General features: G+C 38.6%; 1 protein-coding gene across 1 annotated transcript in view; it reads left to right on the top strand.

Annotated features, from left to right (window-relative positions):
• The window catches only part of dnah5 (dynein, axonemal, heavy chain 5), a gene marked incomplete at both ends in the record, with an annotated part of 85,042 nt that overhangs the window by 37,802 nt on the left and 20,546 nt on the right, over window positions 1-26,694 (top strand). The window contains 22 exons of the mRNA XM_080472301.1: window positions 226-368; window positions 1,268-1,402; window positions 1,577-1,699; window positions 1,936-2,149; window positions 2,289-2,512; window positions 3,600-3,798; window positions 3,919-4,091; window positions 4,876-5,006; window positions 6,639-6,792; window positions 11,207-11,474; window positions 12,047-12,170; window positions 12,286-12,393; window positions 13,029-13,143; window positions 13,434-13,610; window positions 16,191-16,394; window positions 17,470-17,649; window positions 19,815-19,952; window positions 21,340-21,475; window positions 21,771-21,952; window positions 22,205-22,339; window positions 23,235-23,390; window positions 26,076-26,258. Coding sequence (XP_080328427.1) covers window positions 226-368; window positions 1,268-1,402; window positions 1,577-1,699; window positions 1,936-2,149; window positions 2,289-2,512; window positions 3,600-3,798; window positions 3,919-4,091; window positions 4,876-5,006; window positions 6,639-6,792; window positions 11,207-11,474; window positions 12,047-12,170; window positions 12,286-12,393; window positions 13,029-13,143; window positions 13,434-13,610; window positions 16,191-16,394; window positions 17,470-17,649; window positions 19,815-19,952; window positions 21,340-21,475; window positions 21,771-21,952; window positions 22,205-22,339; window positions 23,235-23,390; window positions 26,076-26,258 — 3,602 coding nt within the window. The remainder of the gene's footprint in view (window positions 1-225; window positions 369-1,267; window positions 1,403-1,576; window positions 1,700-1,935; window positions 2,150-2,288; window positions 2,513-3,599; window positions 3,799-3,918; window positions 4,092-4,875; window positions 5,007-6,638; window positions 6,793-11,206; window positions 11,475-12,046; window positions 12,171-12,285; window positions 12,394-13,028; window positions 13,144-13,433; window positions 13,611-16,190; window positions 16,395-17,469; window positions 17,650-19,814; window positions 19,953-21,339; window positions 21,476-21,770; window positions 21,953-22,204; window positions 22,340-23,234; window positions 23,391-26,075; window positions 26,259-26,694) is intronic.

Genomic DNA, 26,694 nt, shown 5'->3' on the forward strand with positions numbered 1-26,694 from the left:
AGATATCGCCTCTGGATTAGATGCCAAAAAAATACTGAAGCTTTTTTTTTTTTTTTTTTTTTTTGACAAGCCTCAGTTTCACTTTGTTTTGAAAGCATGTTAACTTTCATCAAATCATCAGTCGAATGTGGAATATTATTCTTGTGTATTACTTGAGAGCAGCACCTTTTGGTTTCATTTAATCTCTACGTTGTGCTTTTAATACATTCAACTATTTTTCAACAGGCCACTGGGTCCACTGGAGCACCAGAGTGGAGGAATATGTTTATCCATCTGAATTCACCCCAGAATACAGCTCCATCTTGGTCCCCAATGTCGACAATGTCAGAACAGACTTCCTTATTCAGACCATCGCCAAGCAGGGCAAGGTGATGTTACCTCTACATCCATTATAAATTTGTATCTCCCTTTGTGGGCAGCATAGTATTTCTCCATATATGGAAACATATCCATTCTCCACAACGCCGACATGTTCCAAAATATACAATATACAAGTGAAAAAGAGTATCATAGTTCATCGGGTTTGTTCGGAAACTGGTGTTTACAACAGTTTAATAGGAAGTAATTCTTTCAATTTGAAGATGTGACTCATCTCTCAAGAGAGGTATGACCTTGAGCTTCAGAAATATTTAGCATCACAATATGGCTTTTCAGAGCTTACGTCGATAATTCACAGTCAGTCTGTCGAGATGTGGTGGCTCGATAGCTGCCTTTCGTCTCTTGTCTCTATTGGTCTATTACTATTTACAAAGGTCTTGTATAAAATGTGCTGAATTACAGGATTAGATACATTTTGCAGGTGATAAACTTCAAGGAGTATTCAAATTGAGGCTTTGCCTCCATTAGGAGCTGTTTGCATGAGAATAATCTTCTGGATATGGGTTCCATGTTCGTTTACTTGTTTTCTTTGTGGGAGAGATAGTAAGGAGTGTTGAGCCCCTACCTTACAGAATGCAATGTGTTACCATGGAGTTGGGCATGTTTTTGTAGGAGGTTATCAAACAAATGAGAGTGTTACTGCAAATATACCAGACATTTGCAGAAAAGGAATATAAATCCAACATGGGAGATGAAAAGAAGAGCAAAAAATTAGGTTCAAGGTATCTGCAAATAGCAAAGAGATATGTCTTCAGGACTGATAAAACTGGGAATCAGAAATATTGCAGTGTCACACTTATGCTATAGGGTTTACTTTTTATAGTTACGCCATGTTTTGGTCTTATGAGAAACTGAAGAGCACTTTTTTTATTTTTCAATTCTTTTATAGGCTGTTTTACTGATTGGGGAGCAAGGAACTGCAAAGACTGTTATCATCAAGGGCTACATGTCAAAATACGACACTGAGACCCACATGGGAAAGAGTCTCAATTTCTCCTCAGCCACCACACCACTCATGTTCCAGGTAAAGCTGGATCAGTCAGTTTCATTGCTGCACATTTATCAAGCCGTCACACTGGGTTATATTTCTGTGGAACATAAAATGTCTACCTTTCCATCTCCCTGGTTTTTGACTTCTTTTTTATGGTTATGTGTGCTATTTTTCACCTCTGTGCCCCCCTTGTTTTCTTTTTTTCAGAGGACAGTCGAGAGCTATGTTGACAAGAGAATGGGGACCACTTATGGACCCCCTGCTGGGAAAAAAATGGCCATTTTTATAGATGATATCAACATGCCTGTCATTAATGAGTGGGGAGACCAGGTTTGGGATTAAGAAAATTATTTAAAGTTGAATCGTTTTATTCTGCTTTGACAGATTATTAAGAAAATATTTTGGTCACATTTATTTACCACTTTCACAGTTCTGCAGGCTTGTGAATCTATTATAAATAAAGTAATGATTAAAAACAAGAAACCATACCAGTGGGAATTATTGTGAGAAAAACCTCTTCCTGATTTTGATGGAGACTTAATCTGAATGTGTGTCTTTCATTGCAGGTGACAAACGAGATTGTCAGGCAGCTGATGGAGCAGAACGGGTTCTTCAATCTGGAGAAACCGGGAGAGTTCACCAATGTTGTCGATGTTCAATTCCTGGCGGCCATGATTCATCCAGGAGGAGGACGTAATGACATCCCACAGAGACTCAAACGGCAGTTCTCTATCTTTAACTGTACTTTGCCCTCCAATGCTTCCATAGACAAGATATTTGGTGGGTAGAAGAGAGTTGTTTTAAAAAAAAAAAAATTATATTATGTGTTTGTATTAGTTTTTGCTACAGCATACAAATACATTCAGAACATTATCCCGTATTTAAGTTTTGATGATGTATTACTATTCCTGTCATACAGGTGTGATTGGTGAGGGCCATTTTTGTACTCGCCGTGGTTTCAGTGAGGAGGTTCAGACTATGGTTCATCGTCTGGTGTCTCTGACCCGCCGGCTCTGGCAGTTGACCAAAGCTAAAATGCTTCCAACTCCTGCAAAGTTCCACTATATCTTCAACTTGAGGGATCTGTCCAGAGTCTGGCAAGGCATGCTGAGCACAAATGCTGAGGTGGTGAACACTTCCCAGGTGAGAAAACTGACATGCATTGGCTTATTTTTTTGATTATGTAATTTATCAAACGACTCATTTGAGGAACCAAGTAACTTTGTAAGAATTCCTGTTGGTTTTTGTGCATGATTTTTACAAGGTACCTTGACTTGAAATAAATAGATCTATGATATAATTCAGTGCTGTTAAATGGGATTACATAACATCTTACCACATTATCAGCCAAAGCATCGGAAAGACTTCATTCATCCAAGACTTCTAAGTGTGTTAGCCTCAGTTTTATAATAATCTAATATCCTCAGTGCTGTGATTTGATTCCCATCGGTCTTCTGTTGATGTTCATACAGAAGCAACACTGAGAGATATACAGCGAAGTGGCATTCTATCAAACAGTAGCTACACTATACAGAGCCTGACAGTATGATAAAAACCCCTCCATATGTAGTCATGATGGTGATGATTTGTTGGAGTATGACAAAGTATGCGTTCAACATTAAAGACAGATACGAGAGTCTCTTGGTTTAACAGTCGATTAAAAAATGCACATCTAAAATTCTGCCGTTGCATTCGAAGTTCTTGCTGAGGTGGTCAACTCCCAATTGGTTTGTGGACTCGCTGAATAATTCAATAAAGTGAAATATGTCTTCTGCCTTGGGCTGCCGAGAGTCTAAGCAAACATTCTCAACGTCACTGCTCAGGCTGCCAACTCGAGTGGGATGACTTCTGACTTTATAGGGCAAAATGGTGAGGACCTACAAACTATGCAGGGTGTATCCTGCCTTCAGACAGAATTTGTTGGGATTGACTCCAGTGCCCTGCAACCTGAATAGTATAAAGCAATATAGAAGATGTGTGGATGCATGGAAGTGATCACTCAGGTATACCAGCCAACCAGAATGCAAGGGTGTCAATTTCATAGATAATTATACGAAGAAAAGAAAAGAAAAGTTCTCCCAAAACCCAATAATAGGCTGTTGTGTTTCTCTCTGTTAAAAGCATCTAGGAATGATTGTGTTGTATGTGGTGCTATATAAATAAAATTGAATTGAATATATATTAAATAGAGTTGCTGTCTCAACTTTAACATCAAGACTTATCTTTGCAGGTGTTGCTGGCACTCTGGAAACATGAATGCAAACGTGTGATAGCAGATCGTTTCACAATGCCTGACGATGTGGAGTGGTTCGACCAGGCTCTGGCTTCGGTGGTGGAGGAAGAGCTCGGGGAGGAGCACAAAAATATAGTGGACTATGGAGTAGAAAGATACTTCGTTGACTTTTTACGAGATGCCCCTGAAGCTACAGGTACCACTGAATCCAAAAAGACACAGAGGTTGATGATTTTGTTTGCTTCTTTGGAGCTTTTTTGTCTCATGAATCTGTACTACAAATTGTAATGTAAAATCTTTCAAAAAAATCTCACAGGGGAAGAGCCCGAAGAGTCAGACTTTGATTTGCCCAAAGTTTATGAGCCCATCGAATCGTTCGAGAGTTTAAAGGACCGCCTGAACATGTTCCTGAGCCATTACAATGAGAGTATCAGGGGTACAGCCATGGACATGGTCTTCTTTCAGGATGCTATGACACATCTGGTCAAGGTGCTCTGGAGTTTTTTCCTTTTACATTTTTTTCTTTACAGTAGACTATTGAATACACTATTTTAGTGCATATTTTCCCCCAAATCATTTTGTCTTTATTCATTATTTTATAGCTGAATTATGTTGATTGTGTCATTCTTAAACATGTTAAAGTGTCATTTTAACTCACAAGTGAAAAAAGATGCTTTAAACTTGCGGACATGTTTCAACTGCGTCTGCAGTCTTCCTCAGAGCGTCATCCGATGTGTGACCAAGTGTTGGTCTTAATCACAAACACGTCAGCAAGGTCAAAACATCCTGCTCACTTGACAGTAAAAAAGAAACTGTAACATAAATTATTGTATACATCCTAGCCATTCCTTCTTCCGCCTTATTGTCCTTAACATTTGTAATTTATTGTCCTTATCAATGATTTTCCTTCACAAAAACAAACAAGCATGCACATCCCTACTCACAATCCACATCATTTGTATCATTGTTGATTTGCCTCTCACTCTGTTGCACCAATGAAGTCTGATTACAAAACCTCTTTAAACCATGATTGTGCAGCTTCTGAGTCAGATATCCTTGAATTCCCAAAATATTCCTCTTTTTTTGATATAATGTTATGTACACAGCTTTTAAATGTCTGCTTACTCACAGGGACTTGCATAAAAGTGTTTTATTTTTATTTTTTTTATTTTGAACCTTGCTTTTTCCCTCTCTTTTAGTCCCACAGTTGTTTTCATTAAGAAATACTTATATTGTATCCTAATTTGATGTGTATGTATGATTATGTGTGCAGGTGTCCAGGATAATCCGGACGCCAGGAGGTAATGCCTTGTTGGTGGGTGTTGGGGGTTCTGGCAAACAAAGCCTGACCAGACTGGCCTCGTTCATAGCGGGATACAAGATCTTCCAGATCACACTCACACGGTACACACGCACACCAAAGCTATTATATTCACTGGGACTAATTTAAATTTTTTTTAAAAATAAATATATATATATAAACTGAATAAATCAAAAGATTTTCTTTCTCATGTTGAGTATTGTATGTTGTTCCAATATAACGCTGACCTTCATGGTTAATATTGAGGTAATACCAAAGACTTACATTTCTTCAGTGATGTGCTACTCCTTTGTTGCATATTCTCCACACAGCCATGGTTTATCTTATCCGTACTTCATCGAACGGTTTTTCAAACTGAAACTTTCCATCTGCTGGGTCTAAGTGGCACAGCCTCATCTGTTTCATGAATCACATCTGTCAGCCTGCTACTGTTCTCGGCTGCTTTCCACAGGGGAGTTTGTTGTCTGATGCATATACTGCATCAGTCTACTGATATGCTGAGGACTGTAAGGAGCTCTGCGAGGTGCATTTTGAAATGTAATGTGTGTGCATTGCATAAAAAGTAAGCATAATAAAAGATGTTAGTAATGCATTATTTTTCATTGATGAATTAATCACAATGAATAAGTTAAATTCCCAGCTTGAGTGAGAATTTTCAAATATCTTCAAACACTTGGTAACACTGTGATAAAATAAAAAAAGGTGAAGAGGGTGCCCAAAAAATTTATCACTATATAAATAAATAAAAAGCTGCCCTGTAAATTTACCTCAAAATCATCATGGCCCCTGTTTACTGAATATGACTATGAGTATGTCTGAATTCCCCCATTTGATTTAATCTTCATCATTCGGGACCAGCAGTCATCGTGACTTAATATCAGGGACACGATGCATTCAGAACAAACTGGAACCGGACTGAGGTTTTACTGAGTTCTCTTGGCAGCTCAGTCTCTTCTTCAACTGAATGTTCTTTGTGAAAGAATACGGTTGCCCTTGGAGATTTGTTTCAATTTTTTTTTTCCTTTCGTTTACTGTCATTTATCTCAGCTGGCTTCTTCCTGCACTTTGTCTACATCATTGTTCACGTCTCATTCTAGCCTCTCTACCCATCTTGCAACCTGTCAAGTGTTTTTCTAGCTCAATCCCCATGAGCATTTGTCCTCATCATCTTTCCTATCGTTTTTTTTAAATCATATTTTTCAGGGAACAGGTTTTAGTGTTTGCTATTAATAGGACTGAGCGTCAAGTCTTTTCTCCTGACTTCACAGCCGTCTCTGGAGGAAGCAGCCGCCTCTAATATGTGTCTCATAACTGTTTTCTTCTATCTCAGGCACAAAAACATACCAAGGCAGTTGACTTTTACATGTGCATAAGTACAGTGACGCTTTCTCAACTTACCTGCGATTCACTATATCAACATTTATCACTGCTCTCATATTAGCAATCAGCAACACAGCGCTCACTCTTCACATATACACATTATAGTTAGATTTATTGGCTGGCAGTCATGATGCATACTGTGTTAGTGTTTGTCATCACACCATCACCTGTTATCCAATCAGCTATTTTTCACATGAAATCAATTCGTCTATACATCATCTAATTCCATAGGCAAAAGTTTTATAGGATTTTTTTTTTCTTTAAATCTACGTCTGTTTAGTTTACACGGGAAAATCAATAGGGACATTTATGTTATGCTTTCTCTTGTTTTGTAGTTCGTACAACACAGCCAATCTGATGGATGATCTGAAGGGTCTGTACAGAACGGCCGGCCAGCACGGAAAAGGCATCAGCTTCATCTTCACCGACAACGAAATCAAAGACGAATCTTTCCTGGAGTACATGAACAACGTCCTGTCATCAGGAGAGGTGGGCACTGCACACACAGTGACAAATCGTTGGTTTCAGTTTGGGCTGGGCCTTTTTATGTTAGGTCTGCATGTTCTGCCTGTGCATGGGTTTTCTCCAGGTACTCCAGTTCCCTAACAGATTCCAAAAATATTGCAGTGAATTAGTGATGGTAAAAGTAACCATAGATATGAATAGGAGCTGTATACTATGTACCCTGATGTTGGCCCCTATTTGGCTCCAGTCCCCTGTAAACCTGAACTGGAAACTATGGTATGAGTCATTTAGCATGAGAGTTAAAATCTGCTCGTTTTCTGTTGATTTGCATGTGATGTTTTTCAAGACAAGCTCAAATAAAGAGCCTTTGCAATGAGATGACATAACACACAATACATATAGAGACAGAAGGCAAGGTCTCATCAAAACTGGTCAGTAGATGAATCTTCAGAATTTTCCAGAATGAATCTCCCCTGCCTTGTGTCAGTAGTTCAGGCAGCTGCTGATGCAACAGAGTGCAGGATATTTTCTTGTCACACTTTGGCCTCTTAGTTCCAACAAAGCATTTCTATGCAACAGCCTTCCTAAGTAGTGTTGCTGAACAAGGTCAACCTTTTATGAAGTATGCCCATTTTCTAAAGTTACATCCGGCATGATAATGCAAGGGTCATCACACGGGTCAAATAACCTCAAACTCGAGCAAATGGACTTTAAATGCACTTTACTTATACAGCGCATTTCACTGCTTCAACATTCCCAACGTGTTTCTACATCGTATGTCACATTTAGCCATTCAGCCAAACAGTCACCCACACACCAATGTGATGGCTGCCATACAAGGTGCTCGTGTAACAAAATTATTATTTCAGTTTCTGAATGACCTGCACTGTCACCATATATCAAGTGATGGAAAGATTATCGTCTTTGGTTTGTTCCAAAACCTGCAGCTTGATGCTGTCGTGCAAATATTTTGCAAAATATCTGAGCAGGGTTTGCAAAACCCTCTTGAACATATAAAAAGAAGAATGAGGACAGTTCTGAGGGCAGAAGTGGTTTTGACCTATCAATACATTTCCAATATGTAATATGAGCAAAGTTGTTTCCTGAACTGACTGAAGCACATACGGTATATTAGACTCAAACAGCGTTCGCAGGCTGTGACTGTAATTGTAAAGTACAGCGAGGAGATAAGCATTAGGTCTCTATCTTGCTTATGAGCTTTTAATTTTATCTCCATTCAATCAAATTAAAAAGCAAAATTCATTTTTCTTGCCAACATAATTGCTCTTTCAGTTATTTTCCCATTGATTTAGCTGTAATGAAATGAAGATGGACAAGGAAAGCAAGTCTGATTAAACTGCCTATTCACTGTACTGCAGCCCTGTTGAATTGCCACTGCTTTCTTTCCTTGAGTCACGTTTTGTGACCATAACAGGTGCCAGAAAAAAAAAGGTCAAATTTTAACTGGCCTTTCTTTCACTATTTTCTTTTTTATATTTTCTTCTCCCTCTTCTAATTCATTTTCTTCTATTCTTGTTGTGTTTTTCTTGTCAAATCATGTATATTTCTCTAGATTTCCAAATTACTGTAACACACTTTTCTAGACTGAAAAAGAATAAATTCATGCTCATTCAAAATGCTGCAACAACTGCACTGAATATGAGGGGTGAGAGGACCTCTCCTGTATTGACTTATTTCCACCGCCTCCCTGCCAAGGGAAAAAGTAATTGTTTTTGAATTTATGAATGGCTAAGCTGCTTCCTGTGCTTAATATTCCTACGTCCACACCATGCAGGAACTTATCTTATAAATAAAGCAAAGCGGTCCTCACTATCCTAGAATTAAATTGTAGATACTTTTAAGATTATGGGTGAGCTTCAACTTTTGTTCAAGAGTGTAGTGAAGAGGTCAAAATCATATTTTCATGATCAGCATTATTCCGACCTTGTAATGTTGTCCTCATAGTACCCGAGACTTTGAAAGTTTGAAATCATAGCAATGTTTCTCATTTTGAAATGACATAAAAAAGTCATAACAATTATTAATTATCACACTAAATATCAAGAATATTATATTATATGGTCTAATGGTTGAAGTTGCTGCTCACAGATTGGTTGACTTGCTTTTCTATTGAAGGTGGTCTCTTTATTATTTTTGTCAATGCATATGACGTTGGGCTTATCCTTACACCTTACCCTGTTTTGGATTACAACTGTTACTTGGACGAGGACATCAAAGCACCTGCTTTCTGACGTAGATTATATATCCCCTCTAGTAATGATGTGTAGAACTGGATTCAAAACCCCTCAGTAATAATAGGTTTTTATGTGGTTCCCATGGTACATGTAATTACCCGTCCTTAACCAAGATCTAACTTGCTTGTCTAGTAATATTTTGTAGGGTTGTCTTTCGAATCAAGCTCAGAAGAAATGAGGATCAAAAAGAAGCATTCAATAACAGTGTGCCCCAAATGATTTGTGTGTATTAATTTGAGACCTTTTTTCAATGTCTTCGTGCCTTTTCCAAATGTGTTGAGGCTTTTGCAATTGAAAAGATAGTAATGTGCAGTCTGCTATTACACGGCGGGTGTGAACTGTAGACTTGAGATTCAGGCCCAGTTTACACAACAACGAAAACGAGTGTATCCGCAAAACTTTCTTCGCTTTTGGGGGGTCTGTTTACACGACACCGGTGTGATTAATAGATTAATCCAAAGTGATGTCGTTCTGAAATCTTTTTCCAGTATGTGGTTATTTGGACTGTTCGACATTTTGGTGCCAAGCATTAAGTTAATGTAATTGTGAATCTATGATAATAATAATAATAATAATAATAATAATAATAATAATAATAATAATAATAATAATAATAATAATAATAATAATACATCAACAACATCTGAATTTGATGAGTTAGTATCCCATTTTTACTTTTCATTATCAATTTGGTGTGACATTTCAACTCTGGCTATTTTCTTTTCTTGTTTTTTTGTCCCACCCCTTCGGATTATTTCATTACAAAAAATCCAATCTGATCTCCTGTTCAAGCTTTCAAACACAAAACACTATTGTCCTGGCAGTTTTCTACTCCTTTTACCTATAATGTGTTTTTTCAGCTTTTTTGTTTACTTCTTTTTCTTTATTTAGTTCACATATTCCGTTTCGCTACTTTTCACTCGACAATTCCTTCTCTATTTATACTTGACAAGAAAAACACAACAAGAATAGAAGAACATACTCAAACTGAAATATCAAAATCCACAGTGCACACCAATCATCCAAGATATTTTGCCAATCATACAGTTGCTCAGGGAGAAGAACATTACTGTGGGGACCAGAGGAGATTACTGTTGTTTTTGTGCAGTTGAGAGGCGTGTACGTCATACCTGTGTCTGTTGCAGAGAAAGGCTACAGAACTGTAAGAGCGGCTGTGTGTGAAATGGTGACAGAGTTGAGAAACAAAAAAAAGAACGTGTGAGCTGTAAGTGTGATGTGATTGTTTATGTGAAAGTAATTCAGCAGATGGTCAGACATCATGGCCCGAGCCACAGCACCAGATGTTCCACTAAGACCCTCCGTCACCGTCTCCCCTCTTTCAGTCGTCTCCTGGGATTTTACAAATATAATAAAGTGGGAAATGCATTACTGAGATGCTCTTCATTGAACCTGGGGGAAAAGCAGGTGTTGATCCATGAATGGGGGAGAGCCTGTCTTTAACATTGTTAAAAAGATATATTCTTAATTAACGGAAGTAGTTATTTACCATACTTAATCCCCCAGTAAAAACTAAACTCCAAAAACTAACGGCATTAAATCACGTTGTATTTTTGTGGTTTGGTGGAAAACAGTCAAAACAAATCGAATTGATGTATACGGTGATTTTCTTTTTATGCTTAATGCATTTGTGATATATAAACTTTTTTTGAACAAATACTTGTATTATGTATATATATATATATATATATATATATATATATATATATATATATTCTATGTAACAATTTTTTTTTTTTTCCTAATATGCATATAACAAAGCATCCTTTGAATGAGCAAGACATTATAAAGCAAGGCATCATTTTATAGTTAAAGGTGAATTCTAAACAAAACATACTTCATACTATATCTGGAAATATAGGCCTTTAATTTATATGTGTAACTAATATTGCTATGTTCACAGTGTCTCATTTTTATCACTCTCCAAACATGTCACATTTGCTGGGCTTGTCCTTGACTTCTTCGAAGAGACGTTCAATTAAAAGTTTTACCTGGTCAATTATTGCAAGAGTGTTCGAGAAGAGAGAGGAGAAAGCTTAAGTACATACTCAGCCTAAGATAAATATGTAGGTAGGGAAGTAGGTATAGCTGCATAAATAGACCAATAGAAAAGAGTATTAGTTTTACGTTGGTTAAAGAAATATGTGTGTCGCTTTTGTCTCCAGGTGTCCAACCTGTTTGCTCGTGATGAGATTGACGAGATCCTCAGCGACCTTATTCCCGTCATGAAGCGAGAGTTTCCCAGGCGACCGCCAACCAATGAAAATCTGTACGACTACTTCATGTCGAGAGTGCGACATAATCTCCACGTCGTTCTCTGCTTTTCGCCGGTTGGAGAAAAGTTCCGCAACCGAGCGCTAAAGTTTCCAGCGCTTATATCCGGTTGCACCATGGACTGGTTCAGCCGCTGGCCGAAGGACGCTCTCGTAGCAGGTACAAGTCGTGCAATATTGTAATCACGTATCGGCGTGATGGGCGGCGGGTTGCAACCTGAAGGCTTTCAATTGTTACGTTTGTGAACGCAAAGTGCCTTTTCGTCACATATTTAAAATCCTGCCGCCACAGCTTTCTGTCATTTTAGTTCAATTTAAACATTTCAACTTATTTGAAATGTTTTCTTTTATTGCAAAGATATAACGCCGTCAAACAAAGTTTCGTTCAGCTTCTTTAAGAGCACATTAGCTATATTTGAGCAGATGAAATGTAAAAGTATCTGCATTTTTCAATTAGGCCGCTCTGTTTTGTTCATCTAGTCAGGAATATTGTTCAAATGTAATAAATAAATCTACAAAAATGACAAAAATTCATCATGACTCAAATAGCTGCAATCATTCGTGTTGTGGACAGGATCTTTGCCATTTTCATAATGTGAAGTAATAAGTTAGAATGCATATATTGTTTTCTTTTTACAGCAGCCAATTAGTTTCTGTGAGTTCAATAACCTATATGAAGTCCTTGTTTTTCTCCAATTCATTTTGTTGTTTTTAAAATGTCTTTCCCATCAGTTTCAGAGCACTTCCTGTCTCTCTATGACATCGAGTGCTCACCTCAGGTGAAGAGTGAGGTCGTCCAGTGTATGGGCTCCTTTCAGGACGGTGTGGCAGAGAAGTGTGTAGACTACTTCCAGAGGTACAGTGTTTGATTAAACTGGGCAAATTTACAAGATTAAATGTCAAAACCTGATGTCAAGGATTTTCCTGTTATGTTAAAAATAAAAAAAGGACTAACAGTATTTTGAATGTAGGTACCGGCGCTCCACCCACGTCACACCAAAGTCGTACCTGTCCTTCATTCAGGGTTACAAGGCCATTTATAAGGAAAAGAGGTCAGAGGTCCAGACTATGGCCAACAGGTGAGTCGACTTAAATCTTTGAAGAGCCTTTTATCTTTATTAGTAAGTCATTATCCTCTGAAACAAACCAACATTGAAATAGGTTGAGAATTAAGCATATTTAGCCCGACCAGGAACCATTTTAATGGAATCAGTTGCTGATTTACCTCATTTGAGCAATCAAGCAATGAGTCATTTCCACGATGTATAGCATCTTTGGCTGATAATCCATAACTGAGGACCACAAAACATAATTTTTTCGTGGCCTCTGGCGACCCCCGTTCTCATTTTTGTTATTATTCCAAACCCATGAATGTTTATCAGCTATTCCCCAAACCTTCAATGATTAAGTGCCAACTGAACAAAATTTTATGTTTTATTTTGGTAGCAGTTAAAAAAAAAAAGAGATTTTCTTTTGATGGCTTGACATAAAAAAATTATAATTCCACCGAGTAAATGGAAAATGCAACTTAAAGCTTATGAGAATATTTTCAAACGATATGCAAACTGCCAGGGTATTAATTTGGAACAAGCAGGACCCCAGGGACAAATTCATGTACGCATCTCAAATAGACAACATTTTAGGAAGCTGTACAGATGCTTTAGTTACATTTGACCAAATTAATTTTTTAAATAATTGTTTCTTTTTTTCCCAGAATGATTACTGGTCTTCAAAAGCTGAAGGAGGCATCGGAGTCTGTAGCAGCTCTCAGCAAGGAGTTAGAGGTTAAAGAGAAGGAGCTGCAGGTGGCGAATGACAAGGCTGACATGGTAGGCTTTGGGCTGGTTTGTCATCATGACTTTGGGAATGCAAGAATTTTGGATTAAGAAAGCAGCACAGCTTACGCTAAACTATCAATTTACAAACAGATTTGTGTGCAAGCATGCATCTGCATTTTGTAGACACGAATATGTATTACTGTGTTAACTCTGTTCATTTCTATTGTACGTTCCTGTGCACATATATTCGGATATCCTATTAGTGATTCATCTTTAGTTGATAAAACTAAAGTTAAGATTGCACATTTTTTATTATTTTGATTTTTTTTGCATGTTCGCAGGTGTTGAAGGTAGTGACTGTAAAAGCCCAGGCTGCCGAGCGAGTGAAGGTTGAGGTGCAAAAAGTGAAGGACAAGGCCCAAGCCATTGTTGACAGCATTTCAGCCGACAAAGCCATGGCAGAGGAGAAGCTGGAAGCTGCACGTCCAGCTCTCCAAGAGGCAGAAGCTGCACTGCAGGTAAAGGATTGAAAGACATCAGTCTTGCAACATGAACGAAATAATAAAGAAAATCACCGAAACACCAATAGTGTGTTTCCACAGGGATAGTTAATACCTTTCAAGCGTTCCATATAATTCATTTAAGCCAAATCATTGAGCCACTTCATTCTTCTTTTTAGAGTAATTACGTAGTAAATGTGTTGTCCTATGGATGGTTGGGCAATTAAAAATTGAAAACGATGGAACCAATAAAATGAATAATAAATAATTTTTTTCATAAATTATGCTCCACTGTATAAATGAAAGAGAACTCAAATAAAAACACTCCCCTCGGATGAAAAACAAAAAACCAAAATAGCAACAACAAGAACAACGAAATGAGAAATGACCAACACAGCACAAATGATGACATAAGTGATTCCAGTTCTCAGAAGAGAAACTACGCAAGCCTATTAAATCTGGTACACAAACAACCAAACATGCTCGCGCTAGTCACATCTTTTTGCCCGATGGCATAGATTCTGCTTCCTCTCAAAGTTTCTATATTCCCAGCTCTAATGATCTCGCTGAGAGAAAGAAGTGGGAGGTGTCACACAGAAAACCCTCGTAGCTTATGCTGCTGCACGGTATTAATGTATAGTCACTAGTTTCATTTGAGGATGTGATTTAGCGTCACTCCTCTCATGTTCTCTTCTTCCAATGTGTTATTTCTGACTGTATAATTTTTCTCCACAAGAGAGCTTCATAGTAAAAAAAAAAGAAAAAAAGGAGTGTCAGTGGACTGCATGTCGATGCGATATAACTTACTTCCACGTGTGGCTTGATGTGCACCAGCCAATATTTCTCTTGCACTCATAGTGTTGCTTCAGGGCACCACTTACAATCCTCTGTGACTTGCTGTGCGAAGCTGCTGGAGAGTTGTGCCTGCAGCCTCTCTTGACTGGTGTGTCTAAAGTTAGCATGGTGGTCTGAGGCCCAGAGGCGCATTGTAATTAAAGATGTCCTCCAGGGTAGATGGTTACATATAGATCTCCTGTGGCATGTCTCTGATTAGATTTTTTTTTTTATTATTGTTACTTCTGCATATAGAAATCTTGAATTTCCCAAAGAGCTGTCTGTCATTGATGTGCCTGCATCTCAATCTTCTATTTATCAAATCCCCCAAAAGATATTCATCCAAAACCTGGCATAAAAATTACATTTTGTCACTCATTCACAAAGTTTATTAATTTATAGCAGGTGAAAAACCCCAAGGAATATAATAACCATGTCTTTCATACTAATGATGCCACATTTAAGTCATTATTATTACTCTCTTGATATTTGACTGCATTGACGCTTCAGCTGTACACAGGTTTGGGTACAATTTTCTTTTCTTTTTTATTATTCATTTTATTTATCATTCACAATTTTCTATCATACAAATGACTCTGTGTTGCATACTTTATCCTGCAAGAAAATAAAATAATGTTGCTATATGTCAAATTTTGGATGCCTTGCTGGTACAATGAAATAGTGTTATTGATGTATTGATGTGAATGCAATTTTTTTTACGAAAAAAGCATTTTGAATTGAATCCGGCTGATTATTTTTGCAAAGAGCTGAGAGGAATAATGGTGAAGCCTGGACTAGTACAAGTGGATGTGCACAATAAGCCAGACTGTATGTTGGTCATGCTGGACTTCAGGTGAGTGGAAATAGAGCCAGGAAGGAAGAGAAGAAAAAAGCAGAAAAGACGAGACGAGCAGGCAGGGGACCTGATGAACAATTCTCAGTGGGACAGTTTCTTCTCTGCTGTCTGTCTCTTGTCTTAATAAATCCCTTGAGTTAAGTCCATGTCCCATTCTGCTGAATTCCTCTCATTTTGAGCTATTTCTTTTCCGCTTCTTCTTGACACTCGTTTTTTTTTTTGTAACACACTCTCGACTTTTACATTTTGCTGAATTCTATATAGCAGCCTTTACATTATACACCTCCCCAGAGAAGAAGATAATGAGTGAAGCTTATCCTTAATGCTCAACCGATTCTCTCGCTCTCTGCTCGTCTCTCTATTAATCCTATACTTTACCCTGTGTTCATCCAATTTCTGGAAAATTAAACACTTATTTTCATTTTGTGTGCAAAGATGATTTGTAACATAGATAGTTCACATACAAGCATTTTCCATGCCTTAATTGGCATCCGTCTATCTACTTATATTGCTTTGTTAAATTCAGGGTTGCAGAGCCGATTCAGTTTGTCTTTGGGTACAGGCAGATAGACAGATCAATAGCCAATCACAGTGCAAACACAAACAATCAAATTAGCACCCCGAGACAATTGTACAGTCATCAATTAGCCTCAAATACATGGCTTTGGACTGGGGGACAAAGCCAGACTACCTGGAGAAAACCCACACGGAGCATGCAAAGTTCTCACAGCTTGGATTTGAACCAGGGGTATTGTTGACAATAGTGATCACCACTAAACCACCGTGTGGCTTACATGAAGAGATTTGATAATTTGTTGGTTTTCCATTTTGCATGGCTCCGACCTAAAATGCACCAAGCAAATTCAAAAGTTTCTTCCTTGTGTTTCCTTTGTCCCTTGCCCCAACAGACAATAAAACCATCTGACATTGCTACAGTTCGAACACTTGGCCGGCCACCTCACCTCATCATGCGGATCATGGACTGCGTTCTGCTGCTCTTCCAGAGGCGGGTCAACGCGGTAAAACTTGACCCGGAGAAGAACTGCAACACTCCCTCATGGCAGGAGTCCCTGAAACTTATGACTGCTGGAAACTTCCTGGGCAGCCTGCAGGTACATTGACCAGGGTTACTTTTATTTAGTAAAAGTATAGTTTGTTTTGTTTTGTTTTGTGATTTTGTATTGTAACTCAAAAAGTCAATAAAAACATTTGTCAAAAGTATAGGATAGACACGTTCAGCTAGTGATCCATGTTCTTACATGCAGCAACAGTCCTCATTCTGTCTGACCCATGAGCAAACGTCCCAAAATTTATATCAACTTCATAGATGTTTGGAGAAAGATCATTTTAACTGCATTTGGACCAGCTATCAACACTAAATACTGTATTTTCAATAAATTGCACATGCATGCATATGCATAGTCAATTCTCATATATGATATCAGTGCTCAGTCAAAATGTGGAAATCCTGGCATTAAGGAATTAAAATTCATTGTGCTCACAATGATTTGAGTTACACATCCCTAGTAGACACTCCAGAAAACTCAGTCATTTGAGTAAATGCATTCAAAAACGTCCTTAATATTGTTGGGACGTTGGGAAGAATGACGACCTTCTTGACAGCAAAGTCGCTTTATTTCTGAACAGAACACGGTTACTGTAGGGCGTTACCACGCCAACACAATCAACAAGGCATAAACTGACCAGGCTGCTCTCTTATTCATTCACGGGCCATCTCCTCACCCCTGCACACCTGACTGGCCCCCATTCTCCACCTGCAACCACTCACATTCCAACGGTGCATTCACTTAACAACAAAATAATTGGCACAATCAGAACACCTTTATCGAACAATAAAACCACATAACACAACTGCAGAGATGTTACAATATTTTAATATCAGTCATTTTTGAATGTGTCAAATGATTGCATATGTATCAGACACCATAGCTGCAAGTAATTATATGGAAGAATGCCTCCCCTGCGCCTCCTGTTTGGATCCCTTGTGTCTCCCACTGTGCACCTGTCACTTCTCTGCTTGTTTTCCAATCATTTCCTGTCGTTTTAGTCATCTTGTTTAAAAAGAATTGTTACCCCTGCGGTTATTATGCATGTTTTGTATGGACTGAAACAATTTGCCACTCAACTCCCCCTCCCCCCTCTTCTGCCTCTCCTTTTCTCTCGAAGCAATTCCCTAAAGACACCATTAATGAGGAGATGGTGGAGCTGCTGCAGCCTTATTTTGAGATGCCTGACTACAACATCGAAACAGCAAAGAGGGTGTGTGGCAATGTGGCCGGCCTTGCATCATGGACCAAAGCCATGGCTTCTTTCTTCTCCATCAACAAGGAGGTCTTGCCCTTGAAGGTAACTGAAAACGTGTTATCTTTCAGAAAGAGGAAGCTCCTTTTTCATGGGGAAAAAGTAATGATTTGAAATTGTCTGGCAAGCGGAGAAGTGGACCTAATGGCTAAATTCCCTCTTCGGGATCATTACATTGTCATAAACGCATCATTATCACCGCAGTAATTTGGCATGAGTAGTACTAACTCTTCCCGGCAGAGTCCTTGGCCTTAAACTCTCAAAATCCTTTTCTTCCAAGTGGTGAAGAGTGGTTGTTTATCTGCAGACCACCCCAGGCTACAGAAACAGCACAGATTGTCTCTGGTGGAAAAAAGACCTTTTCATATCTCCACATTTTGGCAGCAACAAATTGCCGATGGTGTAGGTGAGGGAGGTCCCTACAAATTTCAGAGGGATTAGGCATTCTTCCATATATCGTGAGCATACAAAATGAAATTGTAAGACTGAGTGCATCTTAAGGCAGGTTTTCTGGGCCTCTCTAATTCAATCCTGTTAAGTTAACCTTGAAAGTGGATTAATCCCAGGAGACAGCTTGTCAAGAAACTAAAGTACAGTAGCAAGTAGGACACTTAAAGACAGAACCCATTGGGATATCCATGCCTATGATCCAGGGTGAATTAAGCTTGGTTTGCCATTTATTTTATCCATCCACATTTACATTCATCCTCCTCTGTTACACTGGTATGTTCTGTTTAGTAATCAGAACTGAGCAAAATATAGAATCAGATCCACTATGCAGTCAGAATTTTAAATGACTTGTGTTTCACAGTAAACATGATTTACATATAAGTGATATTTTGTCAAGTGGTGGTTATTGTTCAGTTTTATTTATACAGCACCAGTTACAGCATTGCCATGCCACTGCTCTTCCTACTCAAATATACTATAGAGAAGAAAAACCAATGATGAACAGTTGTTGGTAATGTATTACCCTCCATGTGCCACTCCATGATGACAGTAATTATTTTATCTCACTTACATATATAGTTTTTACTTACAAATCAACAAAAAGCCAGAAATGATAGAGGTATGTTGTTTTATATTTTTTTCCAACTAATTACTGTTTTCTCTTTTAAGTTTCATGCAAAGTTTACCTTTTTCTGAACAACACAATGATAGAAAAATGAAACTGGTGACACAGAATGAAGTCTGACAATGTATGTCAAGACCAGTGTGAGTTCAGTCTTGATAATTGTCCTTTGAAATCATACTTCCTTATATTCTTATGATCCATCCGAGATGATAGGATCACTCTGTTGGAAAAAAAATGTCTGTTATGAATAATTAATCTCCAGCATGACAGTGAAATAAATGTGCTTCTGTTCATGTGAGTTGCTGCCTGATGATGACCTGCCATTTAAACATTGAGATATTTAATTTTTTGGCTTAATTTTCTCTTCTGCATCACTACAGTTTATATCTGCAACATTAACATTGTCTCTGCCCCCTCCACATTTCTGCGTTCCCAACCATTTAGTCTCTGGTGCTCTTTCCCTGATCACTCTCTGTAAGTGTGTCTCACAAGCCTTCGCCATATCCTTTGTGCTTTACACACACACAAGGGCACACACCTTCTTTTTTTTTTTTTTACGCATATTCTCCACAACCTTCATGAGAACCCCTTGTGTCTTTTCTTTGATCCTGACCTTTTGCTTAAGCGTGGAACACAGCCTGGAAAATTGATTTTCTGGTTTCCAGCTCAGTGGTGGCTTCCCTTTAAGCTGATCGGCTGGACTGCCAGACAGAGATACAGACAGACCGAGAGACAAGCAGGGATGGCACGCTCCGATGTCAATTAATATTAAATGAAAGCACCACACTCCCTCTTCTCCAAGGCACTCCAACACTCTCTGATGCACACACACTTGGACAGCTTCAAAACTTTACAAAAAAAAAAAAAATCTGTTCTCTAAGCCTCTTGCCATGCTTTCTCCACAGCCCCAATCTACCAGAAAAATATCCTCTCTGCTCCCCTCAGATTCTGTCTTCCTCCTCTGTCCTTCTCTTCACCCCTTATTCCTCTGTATCAATGCTGAAAATTTTCCCATATTTTAAATAATGTGGCTTTGGTCATTTTATCCTCCATTTCCACTCCCATGAGACCGGAGCCTGAAGTGCTGAAGCCATCACACATCTCTTTGTCTTGTCCTCCTCCTTGTCTTTTATAGGCTAACTTGGCAGTGCAGCAGAACCGTCTGGCCATAGCTAATGTGGACCTTCAGACGGCTCAGGCTGAGCTGGATGCCAAGCAAGCGGAGCTGGATGAAGTGCAGGCAGAGTATGAGAAGGCCATGATGGAGAAACAGGTCAAGAGATTTACTCTGTTACACAACTCCACATCACTTCACCACACAAAAAGACTATAGTCCATGCGACAGACACCACATGAAACAATTAGATACTGTTCTCTAATGTATGTTATATTGAATTTCAAATCATGATGGTGACATTTCTATGACTCTTATGAATAACTGAAAACATTAGATAATGTTCTCTACAGTTGGAGAAACTCTCGTCTGTTTTCTGCCAGCCGGTAATATTTTGCAAAGTACAATATTAAAAACACTTGTGTACATTTAAAGAGCCTTGGTGCTGCATTGTTCAGCTCTCAGTCTTTCTCCAGACTCATATCCCTTTAATTCCTTTACATATATTTTTTAACGTTTAAACGCAAGGACTCCATGTACAGTCCATGAGTGAAAAGATCGGTTATTATACCTTGAAACTGATCAAATGCATTTTAAATGAATAAATAAAACTTTAGAACTGTAGTTATACAATTGGCTTTCTCAACGCTCATGTTGTCAAGACAACAGCTGCCACCTGAATCTATTTATGAACATGTGCAGCTTCATCATCAAAGTTGGGTATACCAGTTTCATTAGGCGTTGGATGCTTAACATTGTTATTATCAGACAGAGAATTTCCCACAGCCAAATAAGATCATTTAAAAGATTTTGAAGACTGGTAACCTATAACATGAACACCAATTGTATATTGTCTAGTGGTTTGTGTGGCTTCTATCATCAGTGTTGTCTGTTCTGTGATAAATAATATGTAAACCTCATGGTTGTGTTTGTGTGTAAGCACTGTCTGAGCAGATTTGTTTACAGTTTTCATGTTCCCTCTGTGTGTTGGGTTTTTCTGGTTTCTTACTCTCACCATCATCAACTAAGTGTATTAAGTGAACTAGTATCTTTTAATGTGTGTTGTGATTGTCTTTCTCTGTGTTTTGTGTTTGTCTTGTGGTTGGCCTAATGATTAGTCCATTTGGGTAGCTGACATTGGCACTTAATCTTGTGCCTAAATTAAAATTGAAGAGTTTATACTGCAAATACGTTTGGTGCTTTCTGAAGGATTGTCAAAAAAATCAATAGCAATGTTCATTGATGACACAATATCGCTGTAACAGGAAAACACAAAAAATAAAAAATTAACTTTTTTTGATCCATGAGCACTAGTAGAAAAACAGGAATGTAAGGATAATCGAACATGTGTTGCATAACTGCCATTGGGCCTCAATACCAAAATTCACAATAAATGGCCGTTTAAAGTTTAACCTCCAATTCAAGTGTTAGGATTGAGCCACTTGAGGGAAACCCACATTGTCATAAAGAGGACAAAAAAATGTGTCCATTGGCAGAAGAGAACACGTCAACCTACTGACCTGTTAGTTGGCCCTTGTCCCATTAGACTCTGCTGGAAGACGCTGAGCGCTGCCGACGCAAGATGCAGACAGCGTCCAGTCTCATCAGCGGCCTCGCGGGAGAGAAGGAGAGATGGACAGAACAGAGCAAGGAGTTCGCTGCTCAGACCAAACGTCTTGTGGGTGGGTGCCATAGCAGGGTGACTCACTTTTTAAACAGATTTATATATTGACCTTTAAACCCTTCCATACATGAGTTGATTCATCTGTGTCAATTGTGAAATATTTTAATCAATTAAATGTTGACATTTCATAATTTAGAAAATAAAACTTGGAATCTGAACCTTCATGCATAATTTTTTTTTTTCATTAGCATGATTTACTGTTTAGTCAGACATTTAAATCCTAATATATACATTACAGCCTACATCATAGATTTCACCACATTTAAAAGTACATCTGGGTCTTGTTGTTGCAGGTGATGTCCTTCTGGCCACAGCGTTCTTGTCTTACTCGGGCCCCTTTAATCAGGAGTTTCGTAATCTCCTGTTCAATGACTGGCAGCGAGAGTTGAAGCAGCGCTGCATCCCGTTTGGCAATAACCTCAATCTGACTGAGCTGCTCATTGATGCACCCACTGTTAGTGAATGGAACTTACAGGTTAGAGAAGTGTTTTTCTTTCTCTTGTATCACATATTAAAAAAGCCTCTATTTTTCATTCTTAATCCATGTTAACAAAACAATAATTTCTTTATTACAAATAAGTTTTGTGAGGACAGCCTCCTGCAATTGCCTGACTTTGACTTACTAAAATAATACTGGACAGTGATTTCAGATAAACACTTAATTATTAGCTTGATTAATTCGAAAACAGGATACACTTGTGCAATTCATCTATATTCTGTCTTACAGGGGCTCCCCAGTGATGATCTGTCCATTCATAACGGCATCATTGTGACCAAAGCTGCCCGATTCCCCCTCCTCATTGATCCACAGACGCAGGGTAAAATCTGGATCAAGAACAAAGAAGCTCGAAATGAGCTGCAGGTAATTTTGTATTAAATATTTAGCCTTGAGTACATACATATACATAGCATCGTACAAACACTGTATCCACCTTCTGTCAATATCCTGGTGCTGTTAAAATGGTAACATCACAATACTTTTAGAATATGATAATTTTGGGTACAATGTCCGTACTGTTTCATTTCTGATTTCGAGTGGCCTTTCCAAGTTACAAAATTCTGAATTGAAATAAATATACCAGTATATAAGTTTTAGGAGCATTCAGTCCTTTTCATTGTATAACATGCACAGCACACTGGAGAAAGTAGTGTAAATTGTGGCAGCATAATAAGCTCAGCCAAGGTCACTAGCCCTGTTAGGGCAATGTCTAAGCTGAGTGAAAGCATTCTGTGGTCCTATTATGAGTGTGCTGAAGATCCATTTCAGCAAGCTGTGGGTTTTAACCCCTTCTATAAGTACACAAATTGTGTGTATTTTCATGATGATTTTCTAAAAATAGCTGACGAAAGCAATGTATTATTAGTATGTCAAGTCACAATCCCCAGACGGAGGTCAGTCTTTCTTGCCTTGCAGGAATAAAGGTAATATAACACACATGTACGCTTCATTTGACAAAATTAGATTCTTTGTTGTTTGTGTTGCAATGCTTTTTGCTGTGCCTTTTAGGAAACACATGTCTTTGCTGATTAGATGAGCAGGATAAGTGACTGTATTCTATTTTTTGGGGGGCTGTTGGTATGGACAGCATGGGAGATTTTTCACTTTTTGCCCATATTATTGTTACAAGACAATGCATGGCCATCTAGGACTGATCACGTCAGAGGTTAGGTTGGGGTGGGTTTCCAGCCCCCACCTGCATGGCAGATCAAGATCAAACAGTTACCCTTTTTAAATATGTTCACGGTTCTGATTTCAGATCACCTCACTGAACCACAGGTACTTCAAAAACCACCTGGAGGACAGTTTGTCTCTCGGTCGCCCACTTTTGATTGAGGATGTTGGAGAGGAATTGGACCCTGCACTTGACAACATCCTTGAGAAAAACTTCATCAAAACTGGCTCCACTTACAAGGTAAAAAGGGCAGAAATAACCCCACTGAGAGTCTCATGTGCCAGATTTCTTGTTTCCTCGGTTAGAAGTGTGAAATGAGCAGTTTTGAGTGCCAGAGGGGAACACATGATGGGGATTTGTCTAGTTCCCCTTAGCTTGCTGAGCATCACACCTGAACTGACACAGGAGTGGAAGGTATTGATATTTCTAATCACGTCAGCAAGAGCACATGTCTCAAGTCCTGTTAATTACCTATGCTGACAGACTTTCAGTAACTTCAGTCTACTGTGTATCATACGTCTGTATATACTTAAACTATGCACAAAAACTAGAGAAATATGGGTTTGTTGTTTCTTTCTTGTAACAATGTTCCTTTGCAATCGATTTTGTGCCACTTGAAGCCTCTTGGATTATTTGCTTTTAATTTTGAACATTTACATTTGTAACAAGCAGGGATTCCTGGGTTGCACCCATGAAAAAAAAAAAAAGCCAAATTCCTTCAGCCAATGCCAAGCAATTCTTCTTTGCTGTTTACTTTCTTTTGGGTTGTGTTGGTGTATTGAATGAGTGAGATCTGAAGACATTACACAGCTACAACAGTCCTAAGCTGAGCCCACAAGAGTTCAATGGGGTTGAGTTCAGGACTGCTGACATGCTCTCCATCATCTCCACTTCTGAAGTCTGCAGAATCTCGTCCGCATATCTTTCTGGATGAAGAGGCGACAAACAGACACCTGACTGGCAACATCCCACAACAAGAGTCAATAACAGCAAATGAACACTCTGTGGCATTGACAGAAATGTTTGGCACACAATTTTCTCACAGTTCTGCTGCTCATCCCAAAAAGTATGTTCCCTCCAAATTCATTACCATTTCAAATGGAAACGAGCAAGCTTTCAGTGGTTATTGCTAAAAATCAATGTTACCACAAAGAAACAATCCACTCAACGAACATTCTTTTACAAGGTTTAGATAAGCACACTGAAAGTAGATTAAAGTACACCCTTAAAATATGTAAATTCTATTTCAATCCATTTAATACTAAACAGCAGCCAATAGACAAGCATAATTTGTTGCAGGTCAAAGTGTGTGTACTTGGTATATTGTTGATGCATCTTAACGCGCTCACAGAATGTTGGTCTTCGTAAAGAATGTCACACTTAATAATACAAAGGTCAGTGTGCCGTCTATTCCTTTACATCTATTCATTATTCTGGCAGTGTCAGAGAATAGTCTTGTAATAGCCTAGCACATTGAACTTGAACTGAATCATCCACGATATTTGGGTAATTTAATCAGTACACAAAGTAATTTGGAGGGCAAACGTGATGTTCACATTTCATTTAATAGCTAACGATGCTCACATCTCTTTTATAGCAAATCTTACAAATGACTTAATAAGGAGTGCAGATACTAATTACAATACCTTTTTTAGAGACTCTTCTGGCCTCATAAATTTGCGGAGTGGAATATTTTTAATTCACTTTTGACATTTGTGGAAGAACCATGAGAAACAGATTACTTTTGGTCTCAGCATCGATATTCAATGTACTTTTAAAAATAGTTTAATTTGGTCAACTGCACACCATGGTCTTAAAATGTTTTTTTTTTGTTTTTTTATCTGAATTGCATTCGCTCAAAAAGACAGCCCTAATGAAAAGTTTAGAAGTTGATTGTAGGTATAACAGTGTAAGTAGACCTGTCCATGGGGAGAAGGGTTAGAGTATTTCTATTCTACACTTGAATTTGTTTTTGAGGGTTACAAAACAAGACTCACGCACACATTTCTTACATGTTCTGCAACCCAGGCATTTATACAGTCATTAGATAGACCATTCAAAAACAGCTACACACCCTGGAGTTATTGCAAATAATTACATGCTACACATAGAAAACATGGAAATGCAAGTCTTCTGTCTATGAAGCTGTGATGAACCCAGTTAAAGGTTTATGAACTACGTGCCATGCCTCACCCCTCTGCCTTTTTCTGATTTTTTATTTTTTTTTAATTTCTATTATTATCCTAATGTGAGGGGGAAGTGAAGGTGCCTGCGGTCGACGGCTCTGGGGACAAACCAGCAGATGGGTAATTAGAAGTTGTGCTGCCATGAGTAATTAAACGGTGATCGCACAAAACACAAGAGCACATCTGTGTGCACTCGCACACAAACACTTCTTGCATGGTGGTTTTTCTGCAGCAACCACGCCCCATTCCGATTTCTTACCCATCACACAATGGTTGTCAGACACCTCACGAGAAATAAATGTTCTGGCTTGTATTCAGAATAAATACGTATATCCCTCGCCCTGGCAAAGAGAAGTAATCTCTATTTTTTGCGGAATGTCTCCAGCCTGTACGCCCATATCAAAGACAATCAGGATGTGGTTCAGACCTTCAACTTCACCCGGTTTAAACAGAGCAGAAAATCAAGGTTGTACAGAGGCTTCTCCAATCACGTTCGTCCTCCAGCCGGAAACCGCAAGGTCTTCTGTGAAATTGAGATTGTGAAAATCAAATAAACAGGGTCTCTGGTAAATAATCTGGGAAAAGTATCATATTTCATACTTCATATGTAGTTTTGATGAATATCGCTGGCTGGTTGGTGGAGCAGTTTGTGATTCCAGCGATATGCTCTCAAGTTGCTCATTGTGTGAAATGGGAATACTCTGATGGTAAATCTGTCTTGTCTTCGTTTATTTTGCAGGTGAAAGTTGGTGACAAAGAAGTAGATGTGATGAAGGGCTTCAGGTTGTACATGACCACCAAGCTGCCCAACCCAGCTTACACCCCTGAGATAAGCGCTCGCTCCTCCATCATTGATTTCACCGTCACCATGAGAGGACTGGAGGACCAGCTGCTGGGCAGAGTCATCCTTACCGAAAAACAGGTATAATTAATCAAAAAAACTGATGTTCGGCATCATGACTCTATACAATAATGACTTATTTAAGTTCACCTGTAATGTTCCTTCACAATGGTTCCAATTACTTTAAGTTCCATGTCTCCACACAATGGATACACTTTTGATCTAATGCAATACAAACAGGTTATTGTTGCATGAAAAGCTTTTGGAGTCCATTTACATGTAAGCTTCAAACCCTACCTCTCTCTGTGTGCCCCATTTTCTCCCTCCAACAACTGTGACAATACAACTCGGGGGTTATTATCACCCTTTGAATATAGAACAGGAAACTCACAATACCCATAGAGACAGACAGTGTGAAGAAACAACCGGTCAATAAGAAATTGTATTCACCAGCATCTATATCTCTCACACACACACACACACACACACACACACACACACACACACACACACACAC

This window comes from Lipophrys pholis (genome assembly GCF_963383615.2).
Source record: "Lipophrys pholis genome assembly, chromosome: 9".
NCBI lineage: Eukaryota > Metazoa > Chordata > Actinopteri > Blenniiformes > Blenniidae > Lipophrys > Lipophrys pholis.